At 32.8% G+C, this 23,474-nt stretch overlaps 1 protein-coding gene across 1 annotated transcript; it reads left to right on the plus strand.

Moving 5' to 3' along the window:
- Nucleotides 1-877: 877 nt before the first annotated feature.
- Nucleotides 878-6,763, plus strand: LOC107417158 (uncharacterized). The gene is made up of 2 exons (XM_016025743.4): nt 878-3,579; nt 6,445-6,763. Exon 1 carries the CDS (start codon nt 959-961, stop codon nt 3,569-3,571), a length of 2,613 nt encoding a protein of 870 aa, XP_015881229.3. The 5' UTR covers nt 878-958; the 3' UTR covers nt 3,572-3,579; nt 6,445-6,763.
- Nucleotides 6,764-23,474: the final 16,711 nt, after the last annotated feature.

Consider the following 23,474-nt stretch of genomic DNA (forward strand, 5'->3'; position numbering starts at 1 on the left):
TAAACGGTTTATAGAGATCTGCGTTCATAGAATCCGTAACCCGTCCTTGAGGACCGTGACTAAGTTCAGGAACAGTGAGACTACCTTTTGATGAAAACAAAGAACTGAAATAGTTCGTGAAGGTCTCATGAACAACTTGCTGATTTGTAGACCATAAATTTTGTGAATCCATGATTCCCGTAATTCGTCGACGTAGGAATACAATCACTTTCTTCTCTTCAAAAATACTTTTTTTATTTTTTTTTATTTTTTGCAAATATATTTAAAAATGCTTTCAAATGTGAGAAACGTAAATAGACCTTTCGAAACAAAGAGACTTTGGTAATGTTCTTATTATTTATTTTTGCAGTTATTATCTATATTAATCTCTAAATCATGTATATATTTGTACATTTGTTTTTAAATTTTTTATTTTTTGTGTCATTTTAGTCTTTAAACTTTAATTTATATTATATTTTAGTTTTTAAAATAAATCTTATTGTAAAATATTCAATGCACTTTACTATAACATGCAGAGAGGTATAAGGTCGTCTAATTTTATAATTTTATTATTTTTAACTTCAAAATTAAAGTCTAGGTTCAAAGCGGTACCTAAAACAGTTAAAGATCAAAGTGCCTAGTGAAAATAGCCCCTATTTTTTATTTGTTTACTAACAATTAATTAATTCCAATTAATATTAATTTAGTTGGTATAACTTTTATGTGCAAAAATATTCAATGCACCTTCGCCATCGTTACAGTACAGTTCCAGTTCCAGCCCGTTAGACCGATAAAAATAAATAACTAAATAAATAAAAATTTAATATTATTAATTTTTTTAGACAGATTAAATTGTTATTTTATTGTTGTTTGTACTTTTTTTATGCGGTTCCCTCGTTTGGCTTTGTATAAATTGGACCTGGAAGTAGGGGAAAGGGCATATTTCGAGTGTTTTCATCTTACGAGATTTAGTGAAGGCATGGCAGAGGACGCACCTACAGACTCTGCAACCACCACGACGGCTTCACTCCAATCTGAATGCCAAGAGCAAGACCAGCCATTACCGTCCCAAAACCCTAACATGCCTCAAGAGGTGGAGCTGCAAGAAAACCCACGTTCTGAGTTCCAACCCACGAAAGCCCTAACCTTTGTACTCCATGATCCCCACGACTCTGACCACCATAAAATCCCCCAAGACCCAGAGGACCAGAAAAATTCCCTTGAAATCGACCATAAACAAAAGCAGCAAGAAGTGGAATCAGATGGGTCTGAAGCGAATCGGAACAACGAATCCCAAGTCGCCGTTGCAGCTGCAGCCGTCGCCCCAGCTGTTACAACCACGACGACGACCTCCAACAACTCGGTTTATCGTCGTGGCACGAAGCGGAAGAAGATGGCTATGAAGCGGATCGCTCAGGAGAAAAAGTCCCAGAAGAAGCTTGAAGTTCTCAACGAAACCCTTAAACCGATACCCTTTGTACCAGCCAAAAGCCTCGACTTTTCGAATCACGAGAAGCTGCTGAAGCGTTTGGGTTTGTGGGATTTCGTCCATATCGAGTTTGACCGTTCAATTCGTACTGATCTCCTTGCCCAATTGATTGCCAATTTCAGTAACACCCATAGGTGCAGTTATGTCAATGGTGTTCGAATTATGGTCAACCGGGCCGATTTGGCCCGTGCTTTGAAGCTTCCCGTGAAGAAGATTGCTGGGTCGGATGCAGCAGAGGAGGTGCCAGTTTCAGAGGAATCAATTGCGTTTATTGAGGAGTTCGTTTCCAATTGGATACTTTTGCACGAGGATACTTGGATGATGCCGAGTGAGGTCTTGAATTGGACCAAAGAAATCAAGGAGGGAAATTTGGAGAAGTTTGATTGGGCTCGTTTATTATGGTTCATGGTGGAGAAGGAGTTGACGCAGGCACCCAAGTTGACGAGTTGTTACTATGCTTCACATTTGCAGTGTTTGATAAAAGCACAGCGTGAAGAGTTGCTACTTGTGAGGGAAGAGGAGGATAAGGTTAAGGTTGATATAAAGGATGAAGAGGAGGAGGAGGATGAAGAGGAGGAGGATGCTAATGGAGACGTGAAGATGGGTGGGGATGATGATATTCAGGGCCATGTATTGCAGGAGCACAATATTGAATTGAGTCTCGGGCAAGATAATGTTATTGAGAAAGTTGATATGGAAAAGGATAAAGATGGGGATGTTTTATTGGATTTTGAGGGATGTAAGGAGGATGAGTCTGCACAATGGCTATTGGATGGGAAGAGCAGTGTGGGTGAGCCTTATCTGCGGCGGTGTAATCTCGTAGATGAACGTGTGGACTTGAGGTGTGAGGATGAAAGGAAACAAGAAGAAGAGGAGGAAAGAAGAGGAGGAGAGGGAGAAGAAGAAGATGGAGAAGAAGAGGATGAGGGGGAGGAGGAGGAAGAGGAGGAAATGCATGAACAGGACGGTGGTTTTCACCTTTCTCCGAGGGGAATTTCTCTAGATGGTTTGTCTTCAGCAAGTCTCATTCAGGCAATGGAAACAACGCAAATTGCTGTAAATACAGGAATGCCGCTCCGTGATCATTTTGCAAGTGATTTTCTTTCCTCTAGGGATGACACTCGAATGCTTCCTGGTAGTTCATCACTTTTTGGTAATGGTAACAAGAGGGAGATTAGCCATGACAATGATATCTCTCATCAATCTCTCAATGTTAATAAGCGGTTAAGGACTGATAACCTTTGGGATAGTAAGTCATCAAGTGAAATTGATGTGGTTTTGGAGCAAATGCAGCAGTTGATGGGAAAAGCTAGGATGATATGTGCTGCAAAAGAGCAGGCTTGTGAAGAATCTTCTATGAATCAGCAAATTTTACTGACTGAGTTGCAGAGACGGGATAATATGATTGATCAGTTGCATAAGGCCAAGATGGACGAGCAACAGAAGAGACAAATGGAGGTATATAGGCTTGAGAGAGAGCTTTATGTGATGGCAAATCTCTTAGAGGGCTATAGAAAGGCTTTAAAGGAAACGAATAGAGCTTTTGCTGAATATAGAGCACGCTGTCCACAACTCGATGAACCTCTTTACAAGGACGTTACTGGGTCTGGAGGTCTTGTTTTGAGCTCCATGGAATTGGAAAAGCAACGCCTCAAGCTAGAAGAGGAAGAGAGGTTGAACAGAATGGTGGTGGAGAAAAAAATTAAAGACTTTGAAGTGTGGTGGGATGGCAAATTTGAAGCACATATGGAGAGTGTGCATTCATTGGCTAACAAGTTTCTTTCCGTGGAGAAGGAAATAAAACTCCTTAAGGAATCATTTGCAAAACGCAGGGTTCAGGAACCACAGGAATCTGTTCAGGAGATACGTGAATCTGTCCAGGACACATCGGAATCTGTTCAGGAGATACGTGAATCTGTCCAGGACACATCGGAATCTGTTCAGGAGATACGTGAATCTGTCCAGGACACATCGGAATCTGTTCAGGAGATACGTGAATCTGTCCAGGACACATCGGAATCTGTTCAGGAAACACCGGTATCTGTTCAGGAAACACAAGTATCTGTTCAGGAAACACCGATATCTGCTCCAAATGATGTATAAGCGGCTCGGTGAGTCTTCCCTTGTCAAATATTCATATGTTTCGTTCATATTTGAGTCCAGTTCTTACATTCTAATCTGAGATAGATAATAAAGAGCTGAAAAATGTGTTAGGAGGTCTTTAGTTTGTCAGATAAAGAGCAGCAAATCATACTTCCAAAAAGAAAAAATAAATCTTCTGTTGTTCAGTTAGGAGACAACTTTTATTAATTAAAAATATAATTACTTGATACTAAAATAACAAAGGTCAGTTTGGATAGAAATAAGATTAAGATGTCATTTCAAGTTTCTCTCATAAGATGCTTAATCATATGAGGAGAAGGAATTGTTTTAACAAATTGGAAATAAATGGGGGTGTAATCAATTCAGAGAAGCTATTGAATAAATGATTATTAGATTTTTTAGAAGCTCTACTCTAAGAGCCAAAACCAAGATGTGGTTTAGAGGGAAGCAAAATTGGAGTCCAATTAAGAAGATTAGGCATTTTGGTTAGAGAGACATTTTGAGGATTTTCTAGAGAGGCATTTTGAGGATTTTCTATGAATGGCATGGAGAAAATCTCTGCTCCATTGGGTCCTAATGGTTTTATATTTGTTGTTTCAGCTTTTAAGGTATATTGGAATGTTATCAAGGATGACTTATTGGAGATTTTAAGGAGTTTCATGCTAATGTGGTGGTCAATGCCAATGTTAGTTCTGCTTTATTTGTTTAAATGGGTTAAAAGCAAAGAAATTTTTGCCAATAACTATGGTTACGTGCTTATATACAATTATGATGGAGGTTCTGTCTATCAGATTAAGAGGGTTTTAGTGTATACTACTACAGAATCCTAAGAAGCTTTAGTGAGAGAGTAACTTTCAGGATACTGAATTGATTTCTAATGAGGCAGTACAGGATTATAGGAAAGGAAAAGAGGAGTTGATTTAGATAGCACAAAATTATGTGGATTTAAATTCTTTGGGTTTGTGTTGGAGGGAAAAAAAAAAAAAAAAGGGCAATAAATGGAGGAAACGGATTGGAGATTGTTTAAGATCAACAAAATTATAAATTATCTTTATAGGGAAGAGCAAATGGCAAGTTTGCTGCCTCTTGAGTTTGATGCAAGGGGATTCCATGTCTCCATCTATTTTAACTTTGATAGTGAATGTTTTGAGCAGATTGATGGAAAAGGAAAAATGGAGCAGTTTGATTCAAGGTTTCACGGTAGAGGTTATACACATACATTTTGCAGATGACAATTATTATTAGTTTATTAATTTATTTGTTTAATTTTTTACTTTTTTTATTTCTTTAATTTTTTATTTCAAGTGAAGTGATTGGTTTTAGGACTTTGGTTAAAAAGCTCAAAAAATTTTAGTATAGTGTTAGGATTGGCTAAGAGTGAATTTGAGTGTGAACTATAACATCAAAAAGATGTTCTTTGGCTTCTTGAATTGGTTGTGATTTGTGAATTAGGTGAATGACCCTTGAAGTACCTTGGAATCCATTATTAGGGAGTTCAAAAATAGTTCTTTTGCAGATGCCTGTGGAAAGAATTGGCATGTAAATTGGATGGTTTGAAGAGAGTTTTTTTTTTTTTAATCTAGCAGAGGGGACTTGAGGATTACTTGAATTTACGGGCAAAGGTGCTCTAGTATGGAGGTTTACGAATTGGAAATATTAATCTCATGAACAGTGAGTGCTAGGTTTTAACAGCTCAGTTCTCTATTAGAATTCTTAGTTGATGTTATCTCCCAATTTGATTAGGTTTTCTTGTTTATAAATAAACTTTGTGTGCCCTGAAGATTGGTTTTTGCATTAATGTTATCACACAGTTTTCCATATTCCATGTCTCTGATATTGTGTCTACATCGATCTGTTCTCTAATAGTCTGTGTATGCTAGTGCATCGTGTTAACTGCTGGAATTTGGTAGAGAAATTTGTTTTAGCTAGTACATTCTTTATGGATTAAAGAAATTTGTTTTAGCTTGTACATTCTTTATGGATTATGTGCAATTAAAACCATGGACGACTGTGCTGTTTTCTGCATGCTTGATTTGATGAAATCTTAAGTCAATTGTTTTCTGTAACATTTTCATGTTATGTCTGCATAAAAACATGGCCAACCTCTTTGGAGAGAAAGGCTGCGGAATAGAGAGTTGTTGCAATATGTTGATGTAATGTGCAGAAAACTTTATGCTTATTAATGATATACTGAAAATTCATAGTTTTCTACAAACTTTTAATGCTTAAAAATTAAGAGAAATCACAAGGAGAGGGAGAGGGGAAGAGAGGCATGCACATACACTTATTAAAGATGCTCGCATATTTTTGCTTGATGATATCTATAAAAACAAGTGTTTATCAAATTTGGCTAAACCGTCCGATAAGCTTTAAAATGTGCATCCTTGGTTGTGCTTATTCATCATGTGGTTTATCACATGTGTCAAGGGGGCTAGGGTCCTGGTAGCGCATTCTTGAGCGATAATGCTTAGTCCAACATTTGCCTTGAGCATGAAACCTGTGTTATAAACATGAATTATTCTGTGCTATGATACCCCAAAAAAAAAAAAAAAAAAAAAAAAAAAAAAAACAAAAAACAAAAAACAAAGGACATTTATTATTTCCTTGTTTTCTTCAATTTATCATTAAAAAAAAAAAAAATTGTCTCATGGTATTTAATTATAGTGATAAAGGACATGAGCAGGATGAACAGAAAGCTATGAAATGTTCAAATAATTTAATGTAGAATAATCTTCCTGCTAGAATTGCCTTTGTCAAACTTTGGATTGCATTTTCCTACATATCATGATTAATCTACATAATGATTATTGAATCCTTTTCTAATGGTTGTGATTTGAGCATGTGATTATGTTAGCTATGTTTTCTTTATGCAGGGTTGCAATGTTAGCTATGTTTTCTTTATGCACGTTTCAGTTACTTTTGTTATTCTGCTACAAACTTGTTTAAACACGGTACAGTTGAGGAGTTTGATCTCGGTAATATTTTGGCTTCAACTGTAAGGCGAAAATGTATGTGGCTCTGACCCTGTTATCATGTTCTATTTAGCGATGCAAAATCGGCTCTAAGTGAATATTATCATTAAATTAGAAACATTTAGAAAGGGGAAATGGATCAGTGACGTGTGTATGTATAGTCTTAATGATGCTACTTTTATTCTTCTAGTAGAAGGGGTTCTTCTGTAAGGTTTGGTTCCAGGATGGTTTCCTCTGGCCCGTTTGGGTAGCGATGAAATTTGTGTTGAAATTTCGAGGGGAAAGAATTAGTTTTTTGGAAAATTAGTTTTTAGGGATCAATTTCCTGAATTACAAGTAATTAAGGGTGTCTTGATCGTCTTATAAAATGATTTTTCATTGGACAAATTGAAAAATCCAAAATACCTTCTGTAGCATTATTTTAAAAAAATTTAGGATTTGAAAAAAAGTTGAAAGTATTTTCTAAAAGTATGAGTAAATTTACGAAAATGTCCAAAAGATGCAAAAATTTTAGACGCAAATATATAAATGGATATAAATAATATTTATTATTTTAAATATAAAATTATTTATTTAATATAGGTATGTGCCATATTTTACAATATTTCATCCATAGATATTGATACTGATTATCATTTTCAAAAATAAATATTTTCTTTACTCTATAAATATATATTATATTTTCTAGGTTTGGCTACCTGCTTTGCACGTAGGCTTAAATAGTACTGTCGAATCTTTGGTTTTCATCTAGTTTTAATTCGACAAATATAATAGCAGAAAATTTATTTCTAAATATTTTGCCGGTTCTAGAGATGGCATGAATAATAAAAATATTTAATAATATTTTCATTAATAATGTTAGAGATATTAAAATAGTTATCAAATTTATTTATCAAAAGATATGGTAAAACGATGTAATATCTAATTGGTTTATATTGTTTTTATTTATTTATTCATATAAGGTTTTATTATTATTATTTATATATATATAGATTAGATGATATGTGATCAATAATATTTTAATATTATTTGATAAATAAATTTGATAAATATAATACCTCTAAAACTACTGTATTTTTAACTTTATTATTTTTTAAAGAAACTTGAACAATAAAAAGAGAACATATAATTTGAAATTTTATACTTCTTTTTATTCGAAAAAATAGAATAATTAAATGAGATTACATAAGGTTTTCTAACAAGTCTATATTGTAATTAATGAAAACTAATGTAATTATAATGTACTACTACATGAGTATAAAGAAAACAATTGATGCTAAAATTCTTCAATCTAATTATGATGCCAAATGTCCTGTGAACTGACAGTGATGATGGTCTGTTTCTGAGTAATCTGTAAGCTACGTGTAAAATGTAATTCATTACTTAAATTATTTTGATGTGCTATATTAACCACAATTTTCATTTTGTCTGCACTAAATTCCCATATCTAATTCTCCCAAAAAAAATAAATAAATAAAAATCCAATATCTTAACCCCATCTTGGGAAAGCTTAATAACACATTCAAGAACCTGTTAAAAAGAAAACAAAACAGAAAAAATGAAGAAGTACGTGGTCAACCATAACAAATACGTATAAGTATTGCTAAAAATTGAAATTCCTTCGATTTTGTTGCTATCATGTAAGTTTCTTATTTTTATCTAATGAGAGATTTTAGAAGTGAAAACAATCATTATAGAATCCATATATAATGACATTCCAAGTTAGGAAAAAACTTAAGCCCCTATCATCAAGGAAATTTACAAAGTTTTTACGAAAAAATAAAAAAGGAAATTTTCGAAGTTAAAGTGCATATCCAACTCCTCAAAAAGCTTGTTGAAATCTTATAGGTAAGTATTGTTTCTATATCCAAATTCCTTGACAGCAGTGGCAACCACAATAGTTTTTATGAGAGTTAAAATACAATGGCCAGTAAAATATCGACATCATTGAAAAGTGAACGAACAAAAACATTCAAATGTTGGCGTGAAAAAGAGCAACAAAAGAGTTGTCATTACTTCTCCAAGTAGATGCACTTAGTAAACAATCATACTTGTTCAAATACATGCTGTTGTCTATATCATCACTTCGACAGCAAAGAAACCTAGTTCAAGGCATAAATAAAGCTCGTAACTATACTTATTAATAAGAGAATGTGATGTAGCACAAGTGGTGAAAAATATAATAAGAGATGATTTAGAAAGAAAAATCAATATCATCAATTTCCCTAACACATTTCTCCGTACTTGTGCATGTAAAATGTTAGTTCAAGGCATTTTACCTGTATAAGTAAAGACACCTAATTCAAGGCATTAATAAAGCTTATAATAACTACACTAATTAATAAGAGAATTTAATGGTAGCACAAGTGGGTGTGAAAAGAAATATGAAAAGTTGACTTAGCATGAAAAATTAGTATCCTCCATTTTCTAACACATTTTTTATACTTATACTATTGGATGTATACTCGTGGAACAAGCTAATTCATTGATGAGAAGTTTTGATTAATAGTGGGTCGTAGGGCTTTCGAACTAACTCATTAAATGACATAGTCCATTTAATTAATCATTACGATATAAGGAGCCTATTAATTAAGCTCAGTGTGTTATAAATTTCTTAGGAGACTAGAGTTAGTAGTCTATAAATATTTAGCCTTCTATCTTCTAGTAAGATAAAGTTTTATTTATTATTTTTTCGAGATTCAGAATGTGAGTAGGAAAATCAAATATCTTGAGAGAAAAACAGGAACCGTGAGGTTTTAATGCATTTTGCAAATTAACCTTTCTGCTTCTTTTGTGATCAGATATGCCCACATGCATATCTGTTATGTGAAGATAACTTTAAAAGGTCCTGTGAATTCAAGCAAATATTTTCTGCACTATTACAGGTTAGTAATGGCTAATGAAAGTTTATCTTTCATGTACTTATTTAACTGTGCGATTCTTGTTTTCCACTGTATGATTCCAATAATTGATATCAGAGCCTTGATTGAATTGATGTATGATAGATTGAATTCATATTTCATTTTTATGTATATATGATGTTTATTAGATATATAGCACTTAGGATTTTAATATTTATGTTATTTATAATTTTGATATTATAAATGAATGATTGGTTGTTGGCTTTTAATCCATGGTATATTTTTGCTTATATATATATATATATATATTTTTTTTGGATGTAATAAGGAGGCTAATCATAAGATTAGGTTTCTTCCTTGATTTATTTATTTATTTTTTTTTAGCAATTTTATTTAATTGTTTTGTAATAAAATAGGATTTTGGGGAAAGTATATGTAAGATACTTGAAGGAAAACGTGCAGCTGTCATTGTTAATCAATTTTAAAAATCTTCTGGACATTGTTTTGAGACACAACCACTATGAACGGATAATACACAGAGAGGCGAAGTGAATGAGCATTGAAATGTTGCCGAAAGGTGCTAGACACGCCTGCATGAGTTGTCAGAAGCTGTTACGAGTGTATCTCACTTGCTTGTCTTCTTTGGGCACATGAGGGCATGCAGATGGTCTGATTCAGCGTATCTTTCTTGGACAGCTTTGCTTGATTGTAGTCTACCTACTTGTAAAATTTTACAGTGATCGGAGTTTTCTACGAACGCCAGTGATATTTTTAATGCTCGGGGTTCAATAAGGGATAAGTTAGCGTTTTGTGTTTTGGGCTTAAAACCCTAGAAAACCAGTTATTTCTTGCCCCATACCCCATAGACTTGCAAAATCTAGAGAATGGAATATAAATGGGCCAAAAAATCAAGTTTGGGCTTTGTGGCCTAATTGGGCTTATAGTTTTTCTTCTTAGGAAACAATGGATTAAGAACCTATTTGTTATTTATGTTTTTATAATTGTTTAAATTATATGCATATAACATGTTTATATATGCTGATATTCTATATAGAATAAGTGGTGTCATATTATTGCATCATATGATATATAAGTGTACATAATAATATATGATTTATATTTAGATTATATTATTATGAAAAATACCTAAATAAATTTAATTATAAAATATTGAATGGGCGAAGGTTAAAATTAATTTAATTAACTTAAGACGTACGGGTTTTGTAAAAGATCCAACAATAAAATAGTTATGTGATGCTCTAATGGATAAGGATAATTAGGTTTTATTAGATTGGACCTAAATTAGTTTTAGAATCTTAATTAGGTTGTAAAATCCAACGTGAACAATATTTAGATATTGAGAGATTTTTGAAATTAAATTAATGGTTAATACATTCAATTTAATATTAATAATCTTCCCAACGAGGCTCTGTTAATATTATTGGAAGGCCAAAGAATATTGACACAATGATTGATTTTTCTAAAATCAATTTTTAGTAGTATGTTTTAATGTTATCTAAAAGGACTATCTTAAGAGATATGTTTTTAAGGAGTTTGAAACCCACCTAACCTTTCTCGGGAGCTGACTTAGTAGGATACTATAATACCATATTCAAAGTTTAGTTTATTACAAATGTCTTGCCTAACATAAGTATTTATATTGGAAACTAAATTATTATTACAATAAATATAAAAAATATGTAGTTTAGGGATCTGCATATTTATCTGTTTGTTGTGAATATTATGTATTAATATATGTGCATTTTTTATTCTTTTAAGAAAATGTCAAACCTAAATCTATTAGCTATGATTTAAGTTAAAAGCTTATGCATGGAAGTGACTATGAAAAATGGAAAACTAACCTTTTTTGTATTATCCCTGAGTTTGAAAGAATCCAGTTGTCCTAATAACCCAAAAGCCTTAAGAAATTGCTACTGATGCTACTGTTAGATAAGTAGCAATAAAGGCATTGATGTACTCTCGTATAACTAGAGGAAGTATTCAGGAACATTGTCTCATGATGATGGGGCAATTTAGTTGTGCAGAAGTGATGGGGACTAAGTTAGATGAAGAGGTGTAGATTGATATAATATTAGAATCTCTATTTGACAGCTTCAATCAGTCAAACCAAACTATGATATGTATGATATTAAGCTTGCTTCTATTAATCTCATGCACTAGCTTAAGAGTGCTGAAAAGTTTTCACGAAACCAATAAGTGCATATCATGCTGAAGTTTATTCTAAACCTAAGGAGCAACCTAAAGGTGAAAAGAAGAATAAAAAGCAAAAAAGACCAGCTTCAATTGCCAAACAAACTGCAGTGGAAAAGTCGAAAGGTAAGTGCTTTAAGTGCTGTCAAAACGATCACTAGAAAAAGGATTTTCTTAAATCACATATGAGTAATTTATATGTAGTTGAGACTTGTTTAATGGAGAATTACAATGATAAATGAATAATTGATTTAGGACCACTAACCATGTTTGTTATTCTTTACAGTAGCTTAAATAAAGTAGTCCACTCAATAACGAATAAAGAAGCTTAAATTTGGAAAACAAGGAACATGTTTTCATAAATGCAATAGGACTAGTGAAGTTATCTTTTAATAATAAAACTTTACGGTTGTTAGAATGTTTATTTGTTTCAAATTTTAAAGAAATTTGGTTTCTACTAGTTGTTTATGTAAATTTGGTTTGATAGTACAGTTTGATTTCTCAGTTTTAACTAAGAGTAATTGTACTTCTATTTGTTTTGGATGATTGATGGTCTTTATTTCTTAACTCCTTTATCTTATAATATTAATGCCATTGAAAATATAGATGATGAGCAACTTCTCTTATATAACAAAAGAAAATTTTGAACGAAACCTATATTTGGCATTTGCGATTAGGTCATACTAACTATAATAGGATTCATGGTCTGGTTGAAAGTAGAATTTGAATTCTTTGATCTTTGAACCTATACCCATATTGAATTTTGTTCGGAAGGTAAGATGATAAAGAGACTATTCAAGGCCAAAAAAAGTTACGCGACTGGATAGCTGGAATTGGTGCATACTGATGTATGCAAACCAATGAGTGTTCAAGCTGGAGATGGATTTGAGTATTTTATCATATTTACTCGTGACTATTTAAGTTATGGTTATGTTTACCTAATGCACCATAAGTCTAAGCTTTCAATAAATTTCAGTAGTGTAATCCCAAGGTAGAAAGTAATTAGGTGTCCATATTAAATAACTTCGGTCTAATTGGCACAGTAAATATGTATCTAGTGAGTTTAAGTCTTTCTTGGTTGAAGAGGGGATAATTTCTGAACTGTTATCCTCTGAAACACCCCTGTAAAATGGAGTTGTTGAAAGAAGAAATCAGACTCTTTTGACCAAATTTTAGCTTGTAAAAGCTCCAAATCAGTTCCCATATCCCATGTAGGATGCCAAATAAGATTATTTATGATCCCCGATGCCCTTGATTGGAACAAAGAGAAGATTCCAAATCAACAAAATACGGTAAAGTTAGCAACAGAAACAACATTTTTGACCAAAAACTCCTTCCATGTGCAAACCACCATTTTAGATGCATTTGATTCTGCCTTGTCTTGATTTCATGACCTCTTAGTGATATTCATTGAATTCATGAAGTGTTGGAACCATTCTTTGCTACCTGGAGTCCAAAAATGTACTAAAACAGCTACTTGGGTCCGTATTGGCTTCCACCACTTGGATGCTTAAAATAGGCTTTTTATCTTCGGGTATGGACAAGACCTTTTGAGAATTGATAACTTTCTATATAAAGGCAGCCAGGTTTTCCTTAAATCTCTTGGCTTGAGCCCTAGTGATCGGCCTAGACTTCATCCATATTATATCAGCACCCTAGTGGATAGTCGGTTATACGGGTATGGACGGATTCTCATCATACAGACTACAAAAATAGTTGGGGATCCTTATTTTATTTTTTAGTTATGTGGCCTTATGTCTAGTGTTAATTCATCTAAAATAGCTGGATCTCTATGGTAGAAAAAAAATTGGAAAGCCATAAAAAAGAATCGATCATCACAAAGACTTGTTTTTAGAGCAGCGAATAAATAGTCATTATATCTAAGGAGCCTTTTTTGTCCCTTAAGATAAAGAGAATTGAAGTATTTAATCATTCTCTTGTTAAAGGTTTGATTCCTACTTGTACAAGTACTATATGCAGGAAATTGTAAGTTTTTTGGTGTTTTCGAATGATATTTTTGAAAGAAGTTGAATAATTTTATTTTTATTTCTGAGTGCTTCTTCAAGTTCAATAGTCTTAATAATGTAATCCATATGAAAGGCTCATTTTCCTTCTTTGTAAACTACATTTGAAGGGACTTTGTGAAATTTTTAGTTTCCTAAATTTTTCATTATCTTTGCATATTTATATTCTTCTGAATTTACTATATTTTATATACTACTCAAAGTGTGTGAGCTCCATTAAGCAAGAAGTACAAATATAAACAACTTTAGATGAAATGCAGTAAATAGTAAAATATAGGAAAAAGTGCAGGAAATGAATAAAACTTTAGCCAAAGTAATCATAGGCTTTAAACTAACTAATTCCTTTGCCAGTAACCCAATTATCATAATAATCATAACTAGATGAGAAAGAGTAACTATTCATAAAATATATTGTTAATGGTATTAAATTATTTTAAAAAGTCTAAATTATAGGCTATAGTATCCCCACCCAACAATTGCCACAATGCATTACTTTTGTCTTAGCCGGTATAAGATGCTATCCTTGGCTCAATGGCCCTAATGTACTCCTTAATATTGAAATTAAATCTATACTTTAATGGACATTGGCTAGCCCTAATTTAAATTTCTTACAATAATTTCATAACCATTAACAACATAATAAACAAACGCTACACCCTTTAGGTGCCCACACCATACGGATTGATTTTCCAGCTCCATGCTCAATTTTCCTAAGTGTTGGACATTCTTTCTTACTCAAAACTTGACTAAATCAACACTTTTTGGTCTATTATTTGCTCAACTTTTCAAATGTACATCAAAACTTGAAGAACAATTCCTCTTAACGAATTTTCATTATTGAAAAACTTCGAATGCTTAGAAAATGCATAAAAATAACTTCCAGATTATCAAAACCTACAAAGAAAAAGAACATTACATGGTAAACTAAAAACTAGAAAAATGAATGACCAAAACTTAAAGAAACTTTCAAAAGCAAACCAAAATTGAAGTAGTGACTAAAAAATAAAGAGATTAAGGATAAGAAACTTAGGTTGGCTCCCAAGAAGCACTTGGTTTAATGTCTTTAGCTGTACTTCACCGAAAAATGATTACCAAAAAACCAATAGAAACTCTACACTTGTGGAAAATCTAACCTGACATTGATTAACCATAGTCTTTAATCTTCTATGAAAAAACATGAAGCAAACCACTATTGTAGCCTTCTTGCTTTAAATATCTTAATGTAAAACATTCTTCACAAAAAAACTCTTCGAAGTTAGTCCTAAATCACTAACAATACGAACTTTAGAACCTAGAATGAACTTAGGATTCAAGCTTTTCTTATTCTTCTTGTTTCTCTTTTGAATTCTTCTTTTAAGTGAGACATATGAAAAATAGTAAACTTGTAATTACGCTTCTTCTTATGACAAAACTTTATAATAGATTCATCCTGAGCTTTTTGAACAATCTTACTCGGGCTTATTCTATACAAATTTAGTTTCTTCAAAGCATTTACAACCTCAATCTAATAGAAAGATTGTAATTTCTCCAAAAATTTCATATTATGCTTACTATCAGACTTCACTTCATCATTAATTATTCTCAAAGTAAGATTTGCATTTTGAACATTAATTAAAGCTTTTCCCTAGGCTAAAAATGGTCTACATCAAACAATAGGCATATCTTTACCATTCTTCATACCCAAGACAACAAAATCAACTGGGAATATGAATTTACCAACTTTCATTATGACATCATCGATAACATCATATGGCATAGAACGTGATCAATTCACAATTTGAAGAGCAATATTGGTCAACTTCATATTTCCAGGACAAGCTTTATATAGATGGAGAGTAGCATAAGATTGATGCTCAAACCAAGATCACACGAAGCTCTCTTAAATTTCAAACCTCTAATGGTAGAAAGAATTGTAAAACTACCTGAATTTTTAAGCTTTTTTGATACCCTTTTCTAAGAATAGAACTACATTTCCCTTTCAAAGAAATAGTTATATACTTCTCCAACTTCCTTTTCTTAGACATAATCTCCTTAGAAAATCTAGCATAGTTAGATGTTCTTTGCTAAGCTTCAACCAAAGGTATATTAACTTGAATCTTCTTGAAAACATCTAAAAACTTAAAAAAATTGGTCATCCAACTTCTTCTTAAACAATGTTTGCGATAGGGAAAAGGTGGGATAACAAATCGTTTAGAAGAAAAAGAAATAGAACCCAACACAACCTTAAAATTAAGCTTCCAAGAATTGTCATCCCCTACCTTAGAATTAGGTTCCTCTTTCTCAATTACTAACTCCTTAGAAATAATGTTACCAACTAGCTCATCAACAAAAGTCGTTTTCTTAACATCATTGACAACTTCCTTCTTCAAGGACTTACCATTTTCAAAAGAATTCATACCAATATCAATAGACTTAGAATCAATAACACTATGATTTTCAACAAAAACTCCTCCTTCAAGAATAACAAAATTCTTACCAACACTAACAATGGCACTTTTGTCAACAATTTTAGCTTCATTCTTATTAAATCTTCCTTTCGTCTCTACAACAAAAGATGTGATTAATTCCTTAAGTGTTGACTTCTCTTTAGGTTTAGAATAACTTGTTGGTGGATTAGCAATATTTCTTTGGGTGGACCAAGCAACATTGGGCAAATTATTGGTAGGCCTAACTATTTTTATTTGCTATAAATTATTGTTCAATCTTAGCTTCACTCGATGAACAAACAACTTAAGAAACTTTCTCTATTGGCTTAGGAACTAGCTTAAAAGATGCTAGTTGGTGTGACAAAGCATCGACTTTAGACACCAATCAATCGAAGGCATCTAACTTGAAAACACCACTAGGCTTCTTCATCAACCATTTTCTTTATTAAAGATCATCAACTTGAACTATTAACAATGGGTTTAGGTTGACCATGTAATCTATTATAGAAAATATTAATAAATACGCAATTTTCATAACCATGTTATGAATATCCTCTAAACAAATCTTTGAATCATTTCCACATCTCATGAAATAGCTCGCATTCTTATTACTTGAATTGGCTAATTTACTCCTCAATTGTGAAGATTTGGAAGGTGGAAAGAACTTGTTCAAGAATTTCTCCACTATTTCCTACCATGTAGTAATTGAACTTGATTGTATAGTGTGTAACCAATTAAAAACTTTATCCCTCAAAGAAAAAGGAAACATTTTTAAGGGAAGTGCATCATCTCCTATATTGCTCATCTTTAACCATATCTACAATTTGTAAGAACATAGCAAAATGAGTATTTGGATCCTCATAGCAGAACCACCAAATTAGTTTTGTTAAATTATTGTAATCAAAGCAAGTTTCAATCCAAAATTATTTGCATTTATTGGTTATTTTCGAATACCCAAGAAACTTTCAAACATCAATGGCTTGAAATAATCTCTTGTAGAATGAGGTTGTGGTGGAGCTTCATTACAACATTCTTTGCCATAACTACTTCCTTTTGCAAATTCAGCTCTTGCTCTTGAATTCCTTTCACTTATGTAAGATTACAGAAAACATGTTCAAGCTCCAAATTCTTTAGGTACAATTTCTAGGTTTGGACTCCTTTGCATTCACCTACAAAATCAAAAAAAAATAAAAAAATGTTGAAATTAATAAGAAAGGAAAGAAAAATAGTCCTAAGTTGCAATTAATTAGCTTATCACTAATATTGACTAAAATAAACTTTTTCAAAAATCAAAAATCAATTCATTCAATCCCTGGCAATGGCAGCAAAAACTTGATTGATCGGTTATAACAATCTAAAAAACTTGTAAGAATATTATGAAAATCCTTGGCTACAACATCAAAGACTTGATTGTGGGATTTATCACAATCATAACCAATTTTTATTTGTTTTATCAATGATTTCAACGATATCTTACAAAAGTTTAGATTGTGATAATCAGTCAATCAATCGTTAACATAAACATCAATGACTCCAAATGCAAGTCTCCCCTCCTTAAAAAAAAAAAGAAAAGAAATAAAGATAAAATAAGAGTCACATATTAGGTTTATGATGAAAATCTGTCCAAACCTGCACAACCGATAACCCGCTCAATACGGATGAAGACTAGGCCAATCACTAGAGCTCAGGCAAAGAGATTTAAGGACAACCTAGCTGATTTTATGAAGGGAGTATTAATTCTGAAAATGGCTTGTCAATACTCGAAGATACAAAGCTTGTTTTAAGCAACTAAGTTGTGGAAGCTGTTACGTATCCGGGTAGGTGTTTTAGTGCAAATATAGACTCCGGGCAGCAATGAAGGGATCCAACATTTCCTGGATTCAATGGATATCACCAAGAGGCCATGGAATCATGTAAAGATAGAATCAAAAGCATCTAAAACTAGATTGTATGGACAATATCTCAATTAAGCCGAAAATGTGCTGTTAAGTCGATGACTTTGACTTTTCTTCTTGTTCAAGCATGTTTGACTTATTCCAATCATGGGGCAACATGTGGAAATCATTATTAATCATATTTGGTATCCTAAATGGCATATGGAAGCTGATTTAGAGCTCAAATAAGCTGAAAATTGGTTAAAGATACCTTAGTAGTCAAACTAGTCAACTGGTTTCCTAATTTGATTTTGACTTTTTGTTTTAGGAAATTAGTCTTTTATTTGTTTTCCATTTATTTATTTTCTGGATAAATCAACTTAGAAATGTTGTTATTTTCATTTTAAATTAATTAATTTCTAATTCAAAATAAAGGAATTAATTAATCCAAATTAGTTTAGGAAAGTAGCTGAATTTCGGCCGACATGATTCCTTTTCTCTTTGGTGGTCAGTATTAACCTAAAATTTTAGGGTTTGTTGCTTTGTGAGTTTACCCTATTTAAGGGCTTATTTTTGAAGAAGAATATACCTTGAATAATATTCAAAAAATTAATTGCGAGATAGAATTCTCTTTGTTCTCTTTGAATACCTATAACACCATTGGATAGTGAGTGTTGTGGTTTTGACTGATCAATAGGACTTTCATAACCTATTGTGGCATCTTCATTATATCAAGGTTTCTAATTATAGTTTTGTTAGGGGTTAATGTTTTTCCATGAGAACTTGAACTTAATTGAGATCCGGACTAATATAATACGGGTTTAGGTGCGAGTCGACCTAGGTTCGTATCATTTGGTATCAGAACTGAATTTTGTTCAGGTTTGATCTATCTTTATTGCTTTATTTGTTTTTATGTTATTCTGCAATTTTAACATTAGTTAAGGTTGTTTCATACTCCTACACGTTCTGCATCTTAAAAAAAAAAAATCATTCATAGTTGAAATTAGGTTCCTTGTTTTACCGTACTTTTGCTTCCTAGTTTGTTGGTTGTTTTTCATCTTTGTTCTCAGCAATTTAGTTTATTGTTTATTTTTCTTTTCCATTTTGATCTTAATTATTTGCATTCATATATTCAAAAAAAGAAAAAGAAAAAAAAAGAGAGATTTTTGAAAGCATATTGCATAAAAACCCAAGATTGTGCAATTGTTTTTCTTTTTGTTGGAGAATTGGGTTTGTTGAATTTGGCATTGAAGTTTGCAGATTGTATTGTTTTTGATACTTCTGGGATTTTTGTTTGCCTTATTCTATTTGTGATAAAAAAAGAAGAAAAGAAGAAGAAGAGGGGTTTGCGGCAACAAATATAAATTTACAAAATTTGCAAGTTTGAACATTATTGGTCATCGGTTTGTGGAATTTTGGTGGTTGGAGTTGCAATTTTCTTGTTGTTGATTTGATACTAGTTTGATTTTATATTCTATGAGTTAAAAAAAAAAAAAAAGAAGAAAAACAGATAAAAAAAAAAGAGCCAAAAAGCTGAATAAAAAAAAAAAAAAACTGCACAAAAGGCCAGCTTGTTGAATTTGGAGTTCGAAATTTGTTTGCTAGAAAATTGAGAAATTTGGAGTTGCTGGAGTTTTATATTGCTGCTAGATATTTGAATTTTAGGTGCTAAAACTGTTTGGATTAAATTTAGTTAAAGGATTGATAGAAAAACTTGAATTACAAAGAACAACAACCAACAACTATCCTATATTTTTATTCAATTTGATTCTTGTTCATGTTTGAATTTCTTTCCTTATATTTTGTCCTTGAATTATTGGTATATTCATATTCTAGAGAGCTTTTATTTCATTCCAAAGTTTTCTTATTGATTTACCTTTTTTTTTTTTTTTTGCTTAGAAAAGCCGAGAACTAGGTTTTAAAAATTCACTCGGTATTGCTTACTTTTTGCTACTATTTTGTTGATAAGTTTAGTTAACACATACTTGTGATCTAATTGCTATTTCATGGATATTTTAATTAGAACTATGAGATAATTCTTTGAGTAGTAAAAGGAAAGAGTGTGTGAGCTTAAAAGAGGGTCAAAAGCTGAAACAATGTGCAAACACAAGTGTTGAGACCTTATTTGAGTGAAACAAGTGAGGGAGTGAATTTGGTGAGGATTTATTTTATTTTTCCAATATTTTTACTAACATGGCAGAATTAAAAGATAAGAAGAGGAGTAGGAGATGGCTCATTGAGATTTAATGAAGAGGAGTCTGTAGGATTCAAAGGTGATTCCCGAGCTTTGGGGAGTAGAGATGAGCACATGGACATAAAGGCCATCTTAGAGCAATTGTAGCAGATGGGTTCTCGATTTGTTCATATAGATCAAAGGATGGACAAGTTAGAGAATTCACAAGGTGGATCAAACTTGAGACAAGAAATTCATGGTGGTCGAGGTCGAGGTCGAGAAGGTCGTGGCCGACCTAGAGAGGTATTCAAGGAAGGTAATTTTGGAGATGACTTTGATGAAATTTTTGCTTACCAAGGAAGGCAAAACTGTGGGAAACCAGCAAGGGAGGAGGATGATGATCATGGAAATATCAAGGTCAACATACCACCTTTCATGGGAAAAAGTTATCCAAAGGCATACCTAGAGTGGGAGGAGCGTAGGGAGATGATCTTTGATTGTCATAACTATTCAAATACTAAGAACGTAAAAGTGTTAGCAATGGAATTTGGAAATTATGCACTCCAATGTGGACAAATGAGCAAAATACCCGAAGGAGAGTATGTGATGAATTGATTACTACTTGGCGACAAATGAAAGGAGCCATGAGGAATTGATTTGTACCGACTCATTATCATAGGTTGTTACATCAAAGACTCCAATCATTATTACAAGGTAGTTGGTCCGTGGAGGATTATTACAAGGATATGGAGATACTCATGATGAGATTAAGCATGAATGAAGAAATAAAAGAAACCATGGCATGGTTTTTAGGTGGAATGAATCGTGAGATAGCTAACCAATTGGATAATGAGAATCCATCCAAGCCCGCACAACTGACAACCTACTGGGGTGTTGACCCGATACAGATGAAGACCGGGCTGATCATTAGAGCTCAAGCTAAGAGATTTAAGGACAACCTGGCTGCTTTTATCGAGGGAGTAATTAATTCTCAAATGAGCTTGTCAATACTTAAAGATACAAGATCTGTTTTAAGCATCCAAGTGGTGAAGGCTGATATGAACCCGGGTAGCTGTTTTTATGCAAATATGGACTCCAGGCAGCAAGAAATGGTTCCACCACTTCATTGATTCAATAAATATATTTAATAGGTCATGGCATCAAGTCAAGGCAGCTTCAAAGGCAATCAAATAGGGTTTGTTCGCATGAGTGGAGCTTAAATTGGTCAAAGATTAGTCAAAGACAGCTTAGTTTAAAAGATAGTATTTTACTTTTCTAATTGGATTTTGATTTTTTGTTTTAGGAAATTACTTTTTTATTTGGTTTTTATTTATTTGTTTACTGGAAAAATCAACTTAGGAAAGTTATTATTTTATTATTTTTATTGTAAATTAATTAATTCCTAATTCAAAACAAAGGAATTAATTAATCTAGATTAGATTAGGAAAAGAAGTGAATTTCGGCCAAACTAGGTTTTCAATTCTTTGGTGGCCAATTTTACCTAGATAACTAGGGTTTTATTTTGTTCTTTCCTAGCCAATTTAAGGGTTTATTTTTCAGGAAGAACACACTTTTAATAATATTTAGAACTTATTTTATAATGAATTTATCTTTGCTCTCTTTGAACACCTAAAACATCATTAAAGAGTGAGTGTTTTAGTTTTGACTTATCAATATGATTTCTATCACCTATTTTGGCATCTTCATTATACTAAGGTTTCTAATCACAGGCTGGTTAGGAGTTGAGGTCATTCCATTAAAATTTGAACTTAATTGAGATCTGAGCTAATATAATACGGGTTTAGGTGGGTGTCGACCTAGGTTTGTATCATTGGAATTGCAACAATATGTGGAATTGGAAGAAATGTTGCATGGGGCTATCAAACTTGAGAATCAATTCAAGAGGAGGGACACAAGTACATGGCTTGGAGGAGTTTCAAATAGGGGGAGATCAAATCCAAGTGCTTGGAGAAGCAATCCCACCTTTGAAGTAAGACAAAAGCTGAAACTTGGAGAAGAAAGCACCACACAACAAAAAAAAGAGTCCAAAATCGAATCTGCCCATGCACACAAAAGTGAAGGTAAATATGATCCTAAACCTTCTAGAACTCATGAAATTGTGTGTTTTAAGTGCCAGAGATAAGGACACATTGCTAGCCAATGCCCGAATAGGAGGATCATGGTGCTGAAAGGTAATGGTGAACTAGAGTCCGAAAGTGAAGAAGAAGCCGTATTTGATGATGAAGAAGTTGGAGACGAAGGGCTTGATGAATCCAAAACACTCAAAACATCTAGGGCTAAATTGAGTTTTGTGGTAAGGGGGGTTCTAATTGTGTACAAAGATGAGGATCAAATTCAAAAAGAGAACATCTTCCACACCAGATGTGAAATTCAATGTAACATTTGAAGTACGATAATTGATAATGGAAGTTGTGCAAATGTAATTAGTAATTTAGTAGTTGATAAATTGGTGTTAGCAACCATTAAACATTCAAAACCATATAGATTATAATGGCTTAATGACAGTGGTGAGATGAAAGTAAATAAACAAGCTAAAGTAAAATTCAGCATTGATAAATATGTGGATATTGTATTGCGTGATGTTGTTCCTATGCATACGGGTCATATTTTGTTGGGTAGACCATGAAAATTTGATAAGGATGCCATACATTATGGGAAAGAGAATTCCATTATATTTAAATTTATAGGAAAAAAGGTTATGCTGGAGCCATTAACTCCAAAAGAAGTATTTAGAGATCAACTTCAAATGCAACAAAGGAGGGAGGCCGAAAAGCTTAAAGAAAGGCTAGTACGGCACCCATGGCTTCAATAACTATTCAAGGGACTAAGGCCATGAAAGAACAACTAGGTAAGTGTCCTAAACTCAATGGTGAGGGAAAAACAATGATAAAGCCAAGAGTGAGAAGAAACTTGAAAGAGCCGAGAGTGAGAGAAAACAAATGGAACACTGTTGAAATGTGGTGATCTTGCCACAATGTGCAAAGTAGCTCGGTTACACTTGCACTCTTTATTTTACAACATCAAAGACCAAACATTATTTATGTTTATGCATTTTATTTTATCTTGTAATGTTTAAGAACAATATCCTTTTTGTAATGCCCTAAGCTCATTAACTAAGCTTAGGGGCTTTTTGTCTAGTTGCTGGAATTGTATTTCCAGCAGCATAAGTCCACTTCCTTGGATTCCGTTTGAAGACAGTTTGAGATTTGGATCTAAATTTTGGATATAATAAACTAGAAACGAAAAGGAAGCAGTAACAAAAAGAATGGCCCAATTTGGAGCTGGGAAGGCTGAGTTAAGCCCTAAACAATCTGACCCTTGTTCAGTTTTGTTGCCCAGAA

Source organism: Ziziphus jujuba, chromosome 4 (genome assembly GCF_031755915.1).
Source record: "Ziziphus jujuba cultivar Dongzao chromosome 4, ASM3175591v1".
In the NCBI taxonomy this organism is placed as follows: Eukaryota; Viridiplantae; Streptophyta; class Magnoliopsida; order Rosales; family Rhamnaceae; genus Ziziphus; species Ziziphus jujuba.

Bases quoted from the DNA above. Each gene is read 5' to 3' on its own strand.
- LOC107417158 (XM_016025743.4), top strand. From the start codon at position 959: ATGGCAGAGGACGCACCTACAGACTCTGCAACCACCACGACGGCTTCA.